The 13798-nt window shown below is 41.7% G+C and overlaps 2 protein-coding genes across 2 annotated transcripts; both read left to right on the plus strand.

Moving 5' to 3' along the window:
- Positions 1-6821: 6821 nt before the first annotated feature.
- Positions 6822-7973, plus strand: LOC311329573 (zona pellucida-like domain-containing protein 1; the record flags this gene model as incomplete). Its single annotated transcript, XM_084461448.1, has 1 exon — positions 6822-7973. One exon carries the CDS (start codon positions 6822-6824, stop codon positions 7971-7973), a length of 1152 nt encoding a protein of 383 aa, XP_084317574.1.
- A 3151-nt stretch (positions 7974-11124) lies between these two features.
- On the plus strand, positions 11125-12276 carry LOC311329574 (zona pellucida-like domain-containing protein 1; the record flags this gene model as incomplete). Its single annotated transcript, XM_084461449.1, has 1 exon — positions 11125-12276. One exon carries the CDS (start codon positions 11125-11127, stop codon positions 12274-12276), a length of 1152 nt encoding a protein of 383 aa, XP_084317575.1.
- Between the last annotated feature and the right edge of the window lie 1522 nt (positions 12277-13798).

Genomic DNA, 13798 nt, shown 5'->3' on the forward strand with positions numbered 1-13798 from the left:
GTATCAATGTAAATGCTTATATGCTCATACTTATATGCGAATACAACAAACCTCCTCCCAGCTATTCCAGTAGTTGAACATCCAGGAACCCTTTTCCCATGGTGAACAGACACCTGGGGACAGCAGAAAGAAACTCCGGGGACACCCAGCCTCAGGTCATGCAAAATACCACCTCATTAAAGTGATAATCTCAATCTTTTTTCATATAAATAAATGTCTATTTCATTACTTGAGGCAACACAATAATATGCAGCCTATCCCCCATTCATGAAATCAATTTGCAGTTGAACCTGGTGTCTGTGGTGATATTCCTAGGAAAAATTCCCAACTGCACAGTTAGTGATGCATTTTCCATGAAACCGCAGTGTTTGGTCTGCCAGAGAAGCACAAACAAGTGCAAACATGCACTAGCTGAAACCACGTATGAGCTGAGTAGACCACAAGCATTTTTAATCCGACTGAATCTTCTCTCTTGTCTAATTACAGTAGTAACAGCTGTGGTGCCGCTGTGGTGTGGACAACAGCAGCTTTGCATTTTAATATTTTTATGGACCTGGTCGCTCTAAAAAGAAGAGGATAGGCAGAGCTGATGCTCTGGCTTCTGTGAGCACATTCTATTAGCTAGTTTTGAAACCTGGGTGAGCAAACAGAAAATACACAGAAAAAGAAAGTCAAGAATGACATCACCCAAGCTCAAACTCTCGCAAATGATCTGACTGTACAAATCGGATAAAGTACAAAATATCCTTACTCTCAGGTAATAGAAAGGACCTCTGTTACAAGAAGACATAGGCTACTAAAGGAAGCACACTTTAAAAATTCTCTGAAACTTTGTAGCTACTGTACAGTAGTTAGTATGCTTGCGAGCACACTATTGTTACTACTTAGTTTCCTTATAATAATAATAATAATAATAACAACAACAATAATAATAATTAGATAGACAATATGTAAATTATGCTGCAAGGCTAAATTCATAAAGTTTATGTCGGACGCCTGGAGCCTGCTTAGAGCAGTTTGGGTACAGCAACACTCCCAAATAAGGGTGTAGATTATAGAAGAATGTTCCATGTTGATAATTCAATCTTAGCACACACGTACACTACAATCTTGATTTCATGTTTTTAACAGAAACTTGGTTAGACCAAGGTAACAGTGCAGCTACAAGAAATTATTTTGCAGGGCCGGATTACATTATATTTCTGACATCATGTCCCGGGTCGGATGGAGGGGTGAGGTGGGCCGGAAATGGCCCATGGGCTGGGAGTTTAAGACCCCTGGTCTATGGGCTGGGAGTTTAAGACCCCTGGTCTATGGGCTGGGAGTTTAAGACCCCTGGTCTATGGGCTGGGAGTTTAAGACCCCTGGTCTATGGCCTGGGAGTTTAAGACCCCTGGTCTATGGGCTGGGAGTTTAAGACCCCTGGTCTATGGCCTGGGAGTTTAAGACCCCTGGTCTATGGCCTGGGAGTTTAAGACCCCTGGTCTATGGGCTGGGAGTTTAAGACCCCTGGTCTATGGGCTGGGAGTTTAAGACCCCTGGTCTATGGGCTGGGAGTTTAAGACCCCTGGTCTATGGCCTGGGAGTTTAAGACCCCTGGTCTATGGCCTGGGAGTTTAAGACCCCTGGTCTATGGCCTGGGAGTTTAAGACCCCTGGTCTATGCGCTGGGATATAGATAACCTGTCTATTAATTATCTCGATTATTAGTGGTCCAAACCATGGACAATGCAAGAAAGAGGGATGGGCTGCACTTGAAACAAGCTATCAAACACATTCGGAGGCAGCGGAGAGGATTTTAGTGGAGCGGAAATATGAGCAAGGCTAATAAATTATTTTGAAACTTTATTCTACTTTTTGTTCAACGGAAAATAATAAACACCAATCAAGGTAAAATAGCCCAATAAAGGCTATTCAAGCATAACCTAAATGGACGAAAGTTCGTTCAGAAAAAGATTGAACAAAATGAAGCATCCCTCCATTTTATTCCACAAACCGATAGCCAGGCTATTCTAGCTATTTAAAATGTTGTAATTATGTAACTGTCATTCTCGTTGATTTCAAATACCCTAACCTACTCAGAAATGTGCCTTGGCAACAATTGATTGTTTCTATAGGCTACCAATATAGGCCTAACCAAAATAATCACGGAAACTTGATGTCAAGTGATTTTCTGATAGCCAGGAGAAAGAGAAAAAACACATCGACGATTCGACGCGTCGCTTTGAACACCAAGTCTGAGTCGAATCACAAAATCCTGAGTTGAAGACAGCCCTACAAAGTTTACAGATCTCTTTAAAAGATCGATCATACAGCTGCAGCTGATTCAGAATGCTGCTGCTTGAGTCCTCACTAAGACTAAGAAAGTGGATCACATCACTCCAGTTCTGAGGTCCTTACACTGGCTTCCTGTCTGTCAAAGAATTTACTTTAAAATACTGCTGTTGGTTTATAAAGCACTGAATTGTTTAGGGCCAAAATATATTTCTGATCTGCTGCTACGTTATGAACCATCCAGATCTCTCAGGTCATCTGGCACAGGTCTGCTTTCTGTCCCCAGAGTTAAAACAAAACATGGAGAAGCAGTCTGCTGCAACTCTCAGTTCTTTTAAATCAAGACTGAATACTTTTTTTTGCTTTTTATTAAATCAAATAATTATTCATTCATACACTGCACTGTAACTTGTTTCTCCTGCATTTTATTTTAAATGAAATTTTTAGCATTTCATTTTATATGACCTTTTATGTGCTTCTTGCACTGTCTTGGTGCTTTTAATGTCTCATGTAAAGCACTTTGAATTGCCTTGTTGCTGAATTGTGCTATACAAATAAACTTGCCTTGCCTTGCCTTACATTTTTTCTAAAACTGTGGTGTGGACCCGACAATGAATTTTAGAGGTTAGTGGAATGTAACCAACCAGTGGTCTACAAAGGCACGGTTTTCATGGAGGTCCTCACTGACTGATCCCTCTCAATTTATCATAGCAATATAGAAATATAGAAATGTTTAAAATCCTGTATATTATAAAGTACCTACTCCTTTAATAGTATTACTAGCACATACCAGCTATAACTCCCCTAGCTACAGTATAAAGATAAACACACCCAACCACTTCTACCATGTGTGGATTGTTCCATGCTACATTATGTGTGTTTGTTTGAGTGAAAAAAAGGTTTTTAGGTTGATAATTAAATTGGATTAAAATACACCTAGCCAAAACCTTTAAAGGCGGTACAGTAGTTAGTATGCTTGCGAGCACACTATTGTTACTACTTAGTTTCCTTATAATAATAATAATAATAATAATAATAATAATAACAACAACAATAATAATAATTAGATAGATATTATAAAGTACCTACTCCTTTAATAGTATTACTAGCACATACCAGCTATAACTCCCCTAGCTACAGTATAAAGATAAACACACCCAACCACTTCTACCATGTGTGGATTGTTCCATGCTACTGTACATTATGTGTGTTTGTTTGAGTGAAAAAAAGGTTTTTAGGTTGATAATTAAATTGGATTAAAATACACCTAGCCAAAACCTTTAAAGGTAGAACCACCAATCCTCTTCTACTGTGTGGCAAATAGCCACAAATTAATCAATTGCCTGAAGAGATGTAGGTTCTACTTACATAATTTGATTCATAAAGAGTTTGATTTAGATTTATAGAGTGCATTGGATTAGGCAATAGGACACATTTGCACCTACAGAACACAGTGCTAGATATTGTACATAAAGGATACATTGTTGTTATTGTATGAAATTAGACCACTACCTAAAGAAGCGGGTCATGATATGGCGTTTCTTCCCGCTGTCATGTAACGCAATCAGCACACAAGCCTCCGCTCCTCCGGAAGGCCGTTCCCTGTTCCCTCATACATTCTCCGAGACACACAACCAAACAATACATGTTGCAATTTCATACGTTTTGTGAACTGGCATCTGTTGAAACCCAGTAATATGAGAGGCAGTATTTCATTTCAAATTCAGGTCATTAGGTCAACTTACAAGGCATTCTTGATAATCAGTTGTCTTAGTTTTTTTTACCTCTTGTTTTATTTATTTTTTTACCTCTGACGTGGATGCTGTACCTCTGCGTTTTGTTGAACTTATGCGTCACAATAATACACAAAAACAATATGTGTGAATTATAGCCTGCCCATTTACACATGTAGCAGTGACCGTCATCAGAGGGGATATTGTTGTACAGTAGTACAGTAGTAGGATTTGGCCACCTTTATGATCAGGCAAAACCCCACACAAATGGGGTGAGAGCTACTATCATACTAAACTAAAATAATATAAAAAATTACAAACAAAAGATGACAGTTCAGCACCATACCCAACACCATAGCCCCTCCCCCTATACTCATGACCAAACTCTGAGAGCTGAACATGACCCCCCCTCATGCAGGTGGATCCTGGGTCTCCTGACAGGCAGACCTCCATGATGAGAGGAGGCAGCCACACATCATCTCCCCTCCCCCTGAACACGGGAGCCCCCACGGCTCGGTCTGCTCTCCACTGCTATTCTCTACATTATGTGCATAAGCATGTGAATATACATACTGTATCTATAATAGATTATTTTCAGCTTATATACATACACTCTCTCTAGCTCCATACATACTTATCTATTTAACTCAACCACACAATTTCATCTGCTCTCAGCACATCCCATATTATATAGTTTTATATATTATATTTTTTGTACTTCCTTTTATTAACCTTGCTTATTGTGCACATTTTAGTAGCTAGAGTAAAAAATAATAATTCACTGCTCATTGCACTGGTATGTTGTGGCATGTGACAATAAAACTTTGAACTTGAACAAAGTTTGTACACCTTGGGTAGGTGTAGTTAGCGAGTGAAGACTATACCTTTGCCTGTTATTGTGATTCGGGGGCTGGAGCCAGGCTACCTCGGGTGATTCATGAACTCTAATCTATGCTGTTGAATAGTACTATACATGCAAAAGTGTATTAGAACTGGGTGTACTATAACAGCAAATTCTGAAATTGTTCGGTTTTTACATCTGTGGTGGATGAGAAGTGGATATACTGTGTCTCTGTGTCTGTGGATAAAGAAGTGGGTATACTCTGTATACCTCTGTATACCCTTGAATACACCGCAAGTCCTTTTACCTCTGTATACACTTGACTACACCACGAGTCCTTTTACTTCTGTATACCCTCGACTACACCACAAGTCCTTTTATCTCCGTATACCCTCGACTACACCACGAGTCCTTTTACCTCTGTATACCCTCGACTACACTAACTCCGTATACCTCTGTATACCCTCGACCTCGTAGTGTACGAGTCCTTTTTTCACATCCTAGATAAAGATGAACAAAGGAGGAAGCACACGTTACAAATACTGTGGTCAGCCATCACCATGGTCAGTTCAGTCTTCACCATGGTCAGTAATCACCATGGTCAGTTAAGTCATCTTGGTTAGCCATCACCATGGTCAGTAATCACCATGGTCAGTTAAATCATCTTGGTTAGCCATCACCATGGTCAGTAATCACCATGGTCAGCCATCACCATGGTCAGCCATCACCATGGTCAGTAATCACCATGGTCAGTAATCACCATGGTGAGTTAAGTCATCTTGGTTAGCCATCACCATGGTCAGTAATCACCATGGTCAGTAATCACCATGGTCAGCCATCACCATGGTCAGTAATCACCATGGTCAGTTAAAGGAGTAGTAAAGGGAAAAATCATGTTTAGCCCTGTTTTAAGGTTACTTATGAACATATACAATGGTTTAGATCAAAAAGTTGACAAAACTAGCACTTTTGAGAAAGTCTGATAATCGCTCTACCACCGTTTAGGTCATACAATGGATGTGGGTGGGAACCGTGAAAAATCATTCATTCTCCCTCATCCTCCCTCAAATAATTTTCCCTTTACTAGACATTACCATAGTCAGTTCAGTCATCATCACAATCAGCTATCATCATGGTCAGTCATCATCATGGTCAGTCATCATCACGGTCAGTCATCATCATGGTCAGTCATCATCATGGTCAGTCATCATCATAGTCAGTCATTACCATAGTCAGTTCAGTCATCATCATGGTCAGTCATCATCACGGTCAGTCATCATCATGGTCAGTCATCATCATGGTCAGTCATCATCACGGTCAGTCATCATCATGGTCAGTCATCATCATAGTCATTCATTACCATAGTCAGTTCAGTCATCATCATAAACAGCAATTCTGTGTTTTTAATAGATGGGCTAAAAAATGGTTTTGTTCTCCCAGTCAAAAATGTGAGTCTGTCTACAAGGCATCTACCCTCATTTTGTTCAGCTCACAAAAATAGATTAAATGTATGCCTTATCGTATTCAATTTAATGTCAAAAAGTTAGAATAAATAAATAAATAAATAAGCACAATGATTTAATAATCCTATTCATCTTTAGCTGATTTATTAGGATCACATGTGGGTCATGATAAAGGTCAACAAGGCATTGTCGAGTGTGTAAAGCAAAGCCACAAAGGAGTGAGGCCATTGTCTCTGCTCCATTTCTAAAGACGCACAATGCGTCAGGTATAATATGTTGCCTGAGGGCAAGGTTGGGCATCCTTAAAACAATGGAATTGTACACATACTGACCTTCTTTCTGTCCAATCCTAGAAGAGAGCCCTTACTATAAAAGCACCTCCAACAACCCAGAAGTATCATCGAACTTCGATCGAACGAGCAGCGGACAAGCCAGCAAGGGAAACATTGTATTGTTACAGCCAAGTTATCGACTCAAGAACACCAAGATGCATATTCTAAGCTTATTCCTCATGGCCATCATGGTCGCCAAATCTTCATCGTGGCACTGCCGCAACGACCCAACCTACAGACGACCAGAGTACTCTGACATCTCAGTGGAATGTGGTACCTCGTCTATTCGCCTGGCTATCCTCTTCTGCCCTGCTGCCTACACTGGTTACAATGAGTCCCTGCTCGTCCTCAACAACAAGTTCAGTGACCCATCCTGCCAGGGAATCCTGGACACCAGTGTGGTTCCACCTGTGGTGAGGTTCACCTTCCCCCTCACCATGGACGACAGTTGTAGCAGCGTCTTCCTGACAACCAGCACTGCAGGAACAGGAATATTCTCAGACTTCTCCAACATCCAGACTGTCAACATCAGTGGTATAATTCGATCCTTCGACCCTACCTCTGGCACAGTCACATACAACGCAGAACTGAAGTACTATTACTCCTGTGCATATCCCCTTGAGTACCTGATCAACAATACTCAGATTGATGTGTCAGCCTCCTCCATTGCAGTGAAGGACACCAATGGTAGTTTCATCAGCACTTTGAGACTGGAGCTCTTCTATGATGTGAATTACACTAAACCTCTGATCATGCCATCTCTTGGTATTGAGCTGAGGACCTTGGTCTATGCCCAAGTCAGTGCCACCAACCTGACCTCCCAGTACAATGTGCTGCTGGACAGATGCTATGCATCCATCTCTTCTCATCCCGCCAACTCCTCTTTCTTCAACTTGTTTGTTCCCTGCAACATTGAACTGATGACCACAATGATTGAGAACGGAGATAGCCACAATGCCCGTTTCTCCTTCCCGGCCTTCCGCTTTATTGAGCAGCAGAACGAGACCGTGTCCACCTACTACCTCCACTGCATCACCCGGCTCTGTGATGTCAGCTCCTGCGATACGTTCAAGGTATGCGGCAGTGCCCCACACGGAAGGAGGAGAAGGAGTGTTAAGGACAATGAAGACCCAGATATCCCAGTCCGTACCCTCACTTCTCCTGAGATTATCACCAACACTGAGAGCCAGTCATCTAAGCAAGAGGCGCTGAATGGTAGCAGCAATGCTGACTCCTCCGTGGGGCTTGGGGTGGCAGTGGGCATCCTTGCCTTTGCCTGCATCATCGTCCTCTGTGTGGCAGTCATCTTGTACAAGAGGCTCAAGCGCTAAACAGCTGATCGCTGGCTTGTGAAACAGCTGAGATGAAATGTGGGATTCTGGCCTGGGGAACACCGTCCCTTTAAATGGTGCATCCATCCACCTGCTCATCTCACAACTCTGGTGGAGGACTGGGCTGAGCTCATTATACTGTACTGTAGCTTCTGTTGTTGGTTGTTGATCTTTGCTTGGTATGTGTCATCATAGGAATACTTGCAATAATAGCTGGTTTTAGAACAAAATACTGCTAAATAATGAATTCTAAAGTGTTATTGCATGTATGCGCTTTATAAGCTTTGACTTAAAAATGTAAAATATTTAAAGGCAGTGTGTGCAGTATGTGTATGTAATGTTTTGTGAGTGTACTTGTCAGTGTACCTGTCAAAGTATTATATTTTAATTTAATGGTTTCCCTTGCTTGCTTCGCTCTAAACTAGCAAATAAATTATATTTAAAAATAATTATTTTTTGAATTCAGTACTTTCCTTCACTGGCATGTACCTACTGTACTGTACAAGGACACCTTCACCTTTGAAATAAATAAAAATATATAAATGTATACGACTGCTACAAGACTATTTCATTTGAAAAAAATGACTGTAATTTGCCAGAACAGTACTGATGGGTGATATTAATGCCTTCTGCATCTTCGCATCCTGAACCAGAGCACAGTAACATGAGTCATTATCGGCTCTGCAATGTGTACGTCATGAATACAGTGTAGTTTTCTTAAGTGCATTGAAAGTCCCGCTATCGACTTCTTGATTATATCAGTGTAGGTAATTTTTTGTTAAAAAACCCCCCCAATATAATTATACAATTATATTGCATCTTGCAGTAGCTGGCTGAGGGCATATTGGTAACTAAGAGATCTCTCTGTTGATTGTTTGTCAGACATACTGTAGCAACAGTAACTAAGGGTGGAGGGTTCAAGTTTGCCAATGGTCATTTTAAGCATCTACAATACAATACCCCTGTGTCATGAAACAAAATGCAATTTGATCCCAGATTTGAGCATAACTAACATGCTTTACTGTGTGGATACATGGGCTAATATCTGAAACACACATTTATGTTGTTTTGCCTCTATCTGTCAGAAAAGCTCAACATTTTCTGGTCCAATAAAGTGCTGAAGGTTTTTTCTCCGCTGTCTGGGTCCCCATGGGGGTGTCTCTCCGAGGCCCCTGAGGCGGGTCCATCTGTCAGAGGAGGAAGCTGTCTGCCTGGACACACGCTGCTGTATATCTCCCAGGCCGTTCCCTGTTCCCTCATACGTTCTCCGAGACACACAACCAAACAATACATGTTGCAATTTCATACGTTTTGTGAACTGGCATCTGTTGAAACCCAGTAATATGAGAGGCAGTATTTCATTTCAAATTCAGGTCATTAGGTCAACTAACAAGGCATTCTTGATAATCAGTTGTCTTAGTTTTTTTTACCTCTTGTTTTATTTTTTTTACCTCTGACGTGGATGCTGTACCTCTGCGTTTTGTTGAACTTATGCGTCACAATAATACACAAAAACAATATGTGTGAATTATAGCCTGCCCATTTACACATGTAGCAGTGACCGTCATCAGAGGGGATATTGTTGTACAGTAGTACAGTAGTAGGATTTGGCCACCTTTATGATCAGGCAAAACCCCACACAAATGGGGTGAGAGCTACTATCATACTAAACTAAAATAATATAAAAAATTACAAACAAAAGATGACAGTTCAGCACCATACCCAACACCATAGCCCCTCCCCCTATACTCATGACCAAACTCTGAGAGCTGAACATGACCCCCCCTCATGCAGGTGGATCCTGGGTCTCCTGACAGGCAGACCTCCATGATGAGAGGAGGCAGCCACACATCATCTCCCCTCCCCCTGAACACGGGAGCCCCCACGGCTCGGTCTGCTCTCCACTGCTATTCTCTACATTATGTGCATAAGCATGTGAATATACATACTGTATCTATAATAGATTATTTTCAGCTTATATACATACACTCTCTCTAGCTCCATACATACTTATCTATTTAACTCAACCACACAATTTCATCTGCTCTCAGCACATCCCATATTATATAGTTTTATATATTATATTTTTTGTACTTCCTTTTATTAACCTTGCTTATTGTGCACATTTTAGTAGCTAGAGTAAAAAATAATAATTCACTGCTCATTGCACTGGTATGTTGTGGCATGTGACAATAAATTTCAAAGTGCTAGTTTTGTCAACTTTTTGATCTGAACCATTGTATATGATCACAAGTAACCTTAAAACAGGGCTAAACATGCATTTTCCCTTTACTAGACATTACCATAGTCAGTTCAGTCATCATCACAATCAGCTATCATCATGGTCAGTCATCATCATGGTCAGTCATCATCATAGTCATTCATTACCATAGTCAGTTCAGTCATCATCACAATCAGCTATCATCATGGTCAGTCATCATCATGGTCAGTCATCATCATGGTCAGTCATCATCACGGTCAGTCATCATCACGGTCAGTCATCATCATGGTCAGTCATCATCATAGTCATTCATTACCATAGTCAGTTCAGTCATCATCATAAACAGCAATTCTGTGTTTTTAATAGATGGGCTAAAAAATGGTTTTGTTCTCCCAGTCAAAAATGTGAGTCTGTCTACAAGGCATCTACCCTCATTTTGTTCAGCTCACAAAAATAGATTAAATGTATGCCTTATCGTATTCAATTTAATGTCAAAAAGTTAGAATAAATAAATAAATAAATAAGCACAATGATTTAATAATCCTATTCATCTTTAGCTGATTTATTAGGATCACATGTGGGTCATGATAAAGGTCAACAAGGCATTGTCGAGTGTGTAAAGCAAAGCCACAAAGGAGTGAGGCCATTGTCTCTGCTCCATTTCTAAAGACGCACAATGCGTCAGGTATAATATGTTGCCTGAGGGCAAGGTTGGGCATCCTTAAAACAATGGAATTGTACACATACTGACCTTCTTTCTGTCCAATCCTAGAAGAGAGCCCTTACTATAAAAGCACCTCCAACAACCCAGAAGTATCATCGAACTTCGATCGAACGAGCAGCGGACAAGCCAGCAAGGGAAACATTGTATTGTTACAGCCAAGTTATCGACTCAAGAACACCAAGATGCATATTCTAAGCTTATTCCTCATGGCCATCATGGTCGCCAAATCTTCATCGTGGTTCTGCCTCAACGACCCAACCTACAGACGACCAGAGTACTCTGACATCTCAGTGGAATGTGGTACCTCGTCTATTCGCCTGTCTATCCTCTTCTGCCCTGCTGCCTACACTGGTTACAATGAGTCCCTGCTCGTCCTCAACAACAAGTTCAGTGACCCATCCTGCCAGGGAATCCTGGACACCAGTGTGGTTCCACCTGTGGTGAGGTTCACCTTCCCCCTCACCATGGACGACAGTTGTAGCAGCGTCTTCCTGACAACCAGCACTGCAGGAACAGGAATATTCTCAGACTTCTCCAACATCCAGACTGTCAACATCAGTGGTATAATTCGATCCTTCGACCCTACCTCTGGCACAGTCACATACAACGCAGAACTGAAGTACTATTACTCCTGTGCATATCCCCTTGAGTACCTGATCAACAACACTCAGATTGATGTGTCAGCCTCCTCCATTGCAGTGAAGGACACCAATGGTAGTTTCATCAGCACTTTGAGACTGGAGCTCTACTATGATGTGAATTACACTAAACCTCTGATCATGCCATCTCTTGGTATTGAGCTGAGGACCGTGGTCTATGCCCAAGTCAGTGCCACCAACCTGACCTCCCAGTACAATGTGCTGCTGGACAGATGCTATGCATCCATCTCTTCTCATCCCGCCAACTCCTCTTTCTTCAACTTGTTTGTTCCCTGCAACATTGAACTGATGACCACAATGATTGAGAACGGAGATAGCCACAATGCCCGTTTCTCCTTCCCGGCCTTCCGCTTTATTGAGCAGCAGAACGAGACCGTGTCCACCTACTACCTCCACTGCATCACCCGGCTCTGTGATGTCAGCTCCTGCGATACGTTCAAGGTATGCGGCAGTCCCCCAGTCGGAAGGAGGAGAAGGAGTGTTAAGGACAATGAAGACCCAGATATCCCAGTCCGTACCCTCACTTCTCCTGAGATTATCACCAACACTGAGAGCCAGTCATCTAAGCAAGAGGCGCTGAATGGTAGCAGCAATGCTGACTCCTCCGTGGGGCTTGGGGTGGCAGTGGGCATCCTTGCCTTTGCCTGCATCATCGTCCTCTGTGTGGCAGTCATCTTGTACAAGAGGCTCAAGCGCTAAACAGCTGATCGCTGGCTTGTGAAACAGCTGAGATGAAATGTGGGATTCTGGCCTGGGGAACACCGTCCCTTTAAATGGTGCATCCATCCACCTGCTCATCTCACAACTCTGGTGGAGGACTGGGCTGAGCTCATTATACTGTACTGTAGCTTCTGTTGTTGGTTGTTGATCTTTGCTTGGTATGTGTCATCATAGGAATACTTGCAATAATAGCTGGTTTTAGAACAAAATACTGCTAAATAATGAATTCTAAAGTGTTATTGCATGTATGCGCTTTATAAGCTTTGACTTAAAAATGTAAAATATTTAAAGGCAGTGTGTGCAGTATGTGTATGTAATGTTTTGTGAGTGTACTTGTCAGTGTACCTGTCAAAGTATTATATTTTAATTTAATGGATTTCCCTTGCTTGCTTCGCTCTAAACTAGCAAATAAATTATATTTAAAAATAATTATTTTTTGAATTCAGTACTTTCCTTCACTGGCATGTACCTACTGTACTGTACAAGGACACCTTCACCTTTGAAATAAATAAAAATATATAAATGTATACGACTGCTACAAGACTATTTCATTTGCCAGAACAGTACTGATGGGTGATATTAATGCCTTCTGCATCTTCGCATCCTGAACCAGAGCACAGTAACATGAGTCATTATCGGCTCTGCAATGTGTACGTCATGAATACAGTGTAGTTTTCTTAAGTGCATTGAAAGTCCCGCTATCGACTTCTTGATTATATCACTGTAGGTCATTTTTTGTTAAAACCCCCCCCCCCAATATAATTATACAATTATATTGCATTTGCAGTAGCTGGCTGAGGGCATATTGGTAACTAAGAGATCTCTCTGTTGATTGTTTGTCAGACATACTGTAGCAACAGTAACTAAGGGTTGAGGGTTCAAGTTTGCCAATGGTCATTTCAAGCATCTACAATACTATACCCCTGTGTCATGAAACAAAACGCAATTTGATCCCAGATTTGAGCATAACTAACATGCTTTACTGTGTGGACACATGGGCTAATATCTGAAACACACATTTATGTTGTTTTGCCTCTATCTGTCAGAAAAGCTCAACATTTTCTGGTCCAATAAAGTGCTGAAGGTTTTTTCTCCGCTGTCTGGGTCCCCATGGGGATGTCTCTCCGAGGCCCCTGAGGCGGGTCCATCTGTCAGAGGAGGAAGCTGTCTGCCTGGACACACGCTGCTGTATATCTCCCAGCCCGCTGGGGCAGATGCTGCCCCGATCCCCGGGGCTTCTGGGAGCTGGGAGTGATAGATGGAGGGAGCAGGGGCCCACAGCAGGGGCCCACAGCAGGTCACACACCCCCACTCCCTGTCTCCTCCCCATCCAAAGGCCTTCAAGTGAATCTACAATCACTGATATTTGTGAAGACTAAAACAAAACAAACACAAAGAAGCAGGAAATAAGTAGTCTCTGTTGAGCACTTAGTACCACGTAGACCACGTAGACCACGTAGTACACAGGGTTTACTTACAGTAATGCAATGTCTTCATAAAG

The sequence above is a fragment of the Borostomias antarcticus genome (genome assembly GCF_949987555.1).
Source record: "Borostomias antarcticus genome assembly, chromosome: 2".
In the NCBI taxonomy this organism is placed as follows: domain Eukaryota; kingdom Metazoa; phylum Chordata; class Actinopteri; order Stomiiformes; family Stomiidae; genus Borostomias; species Borostomias antarcticus.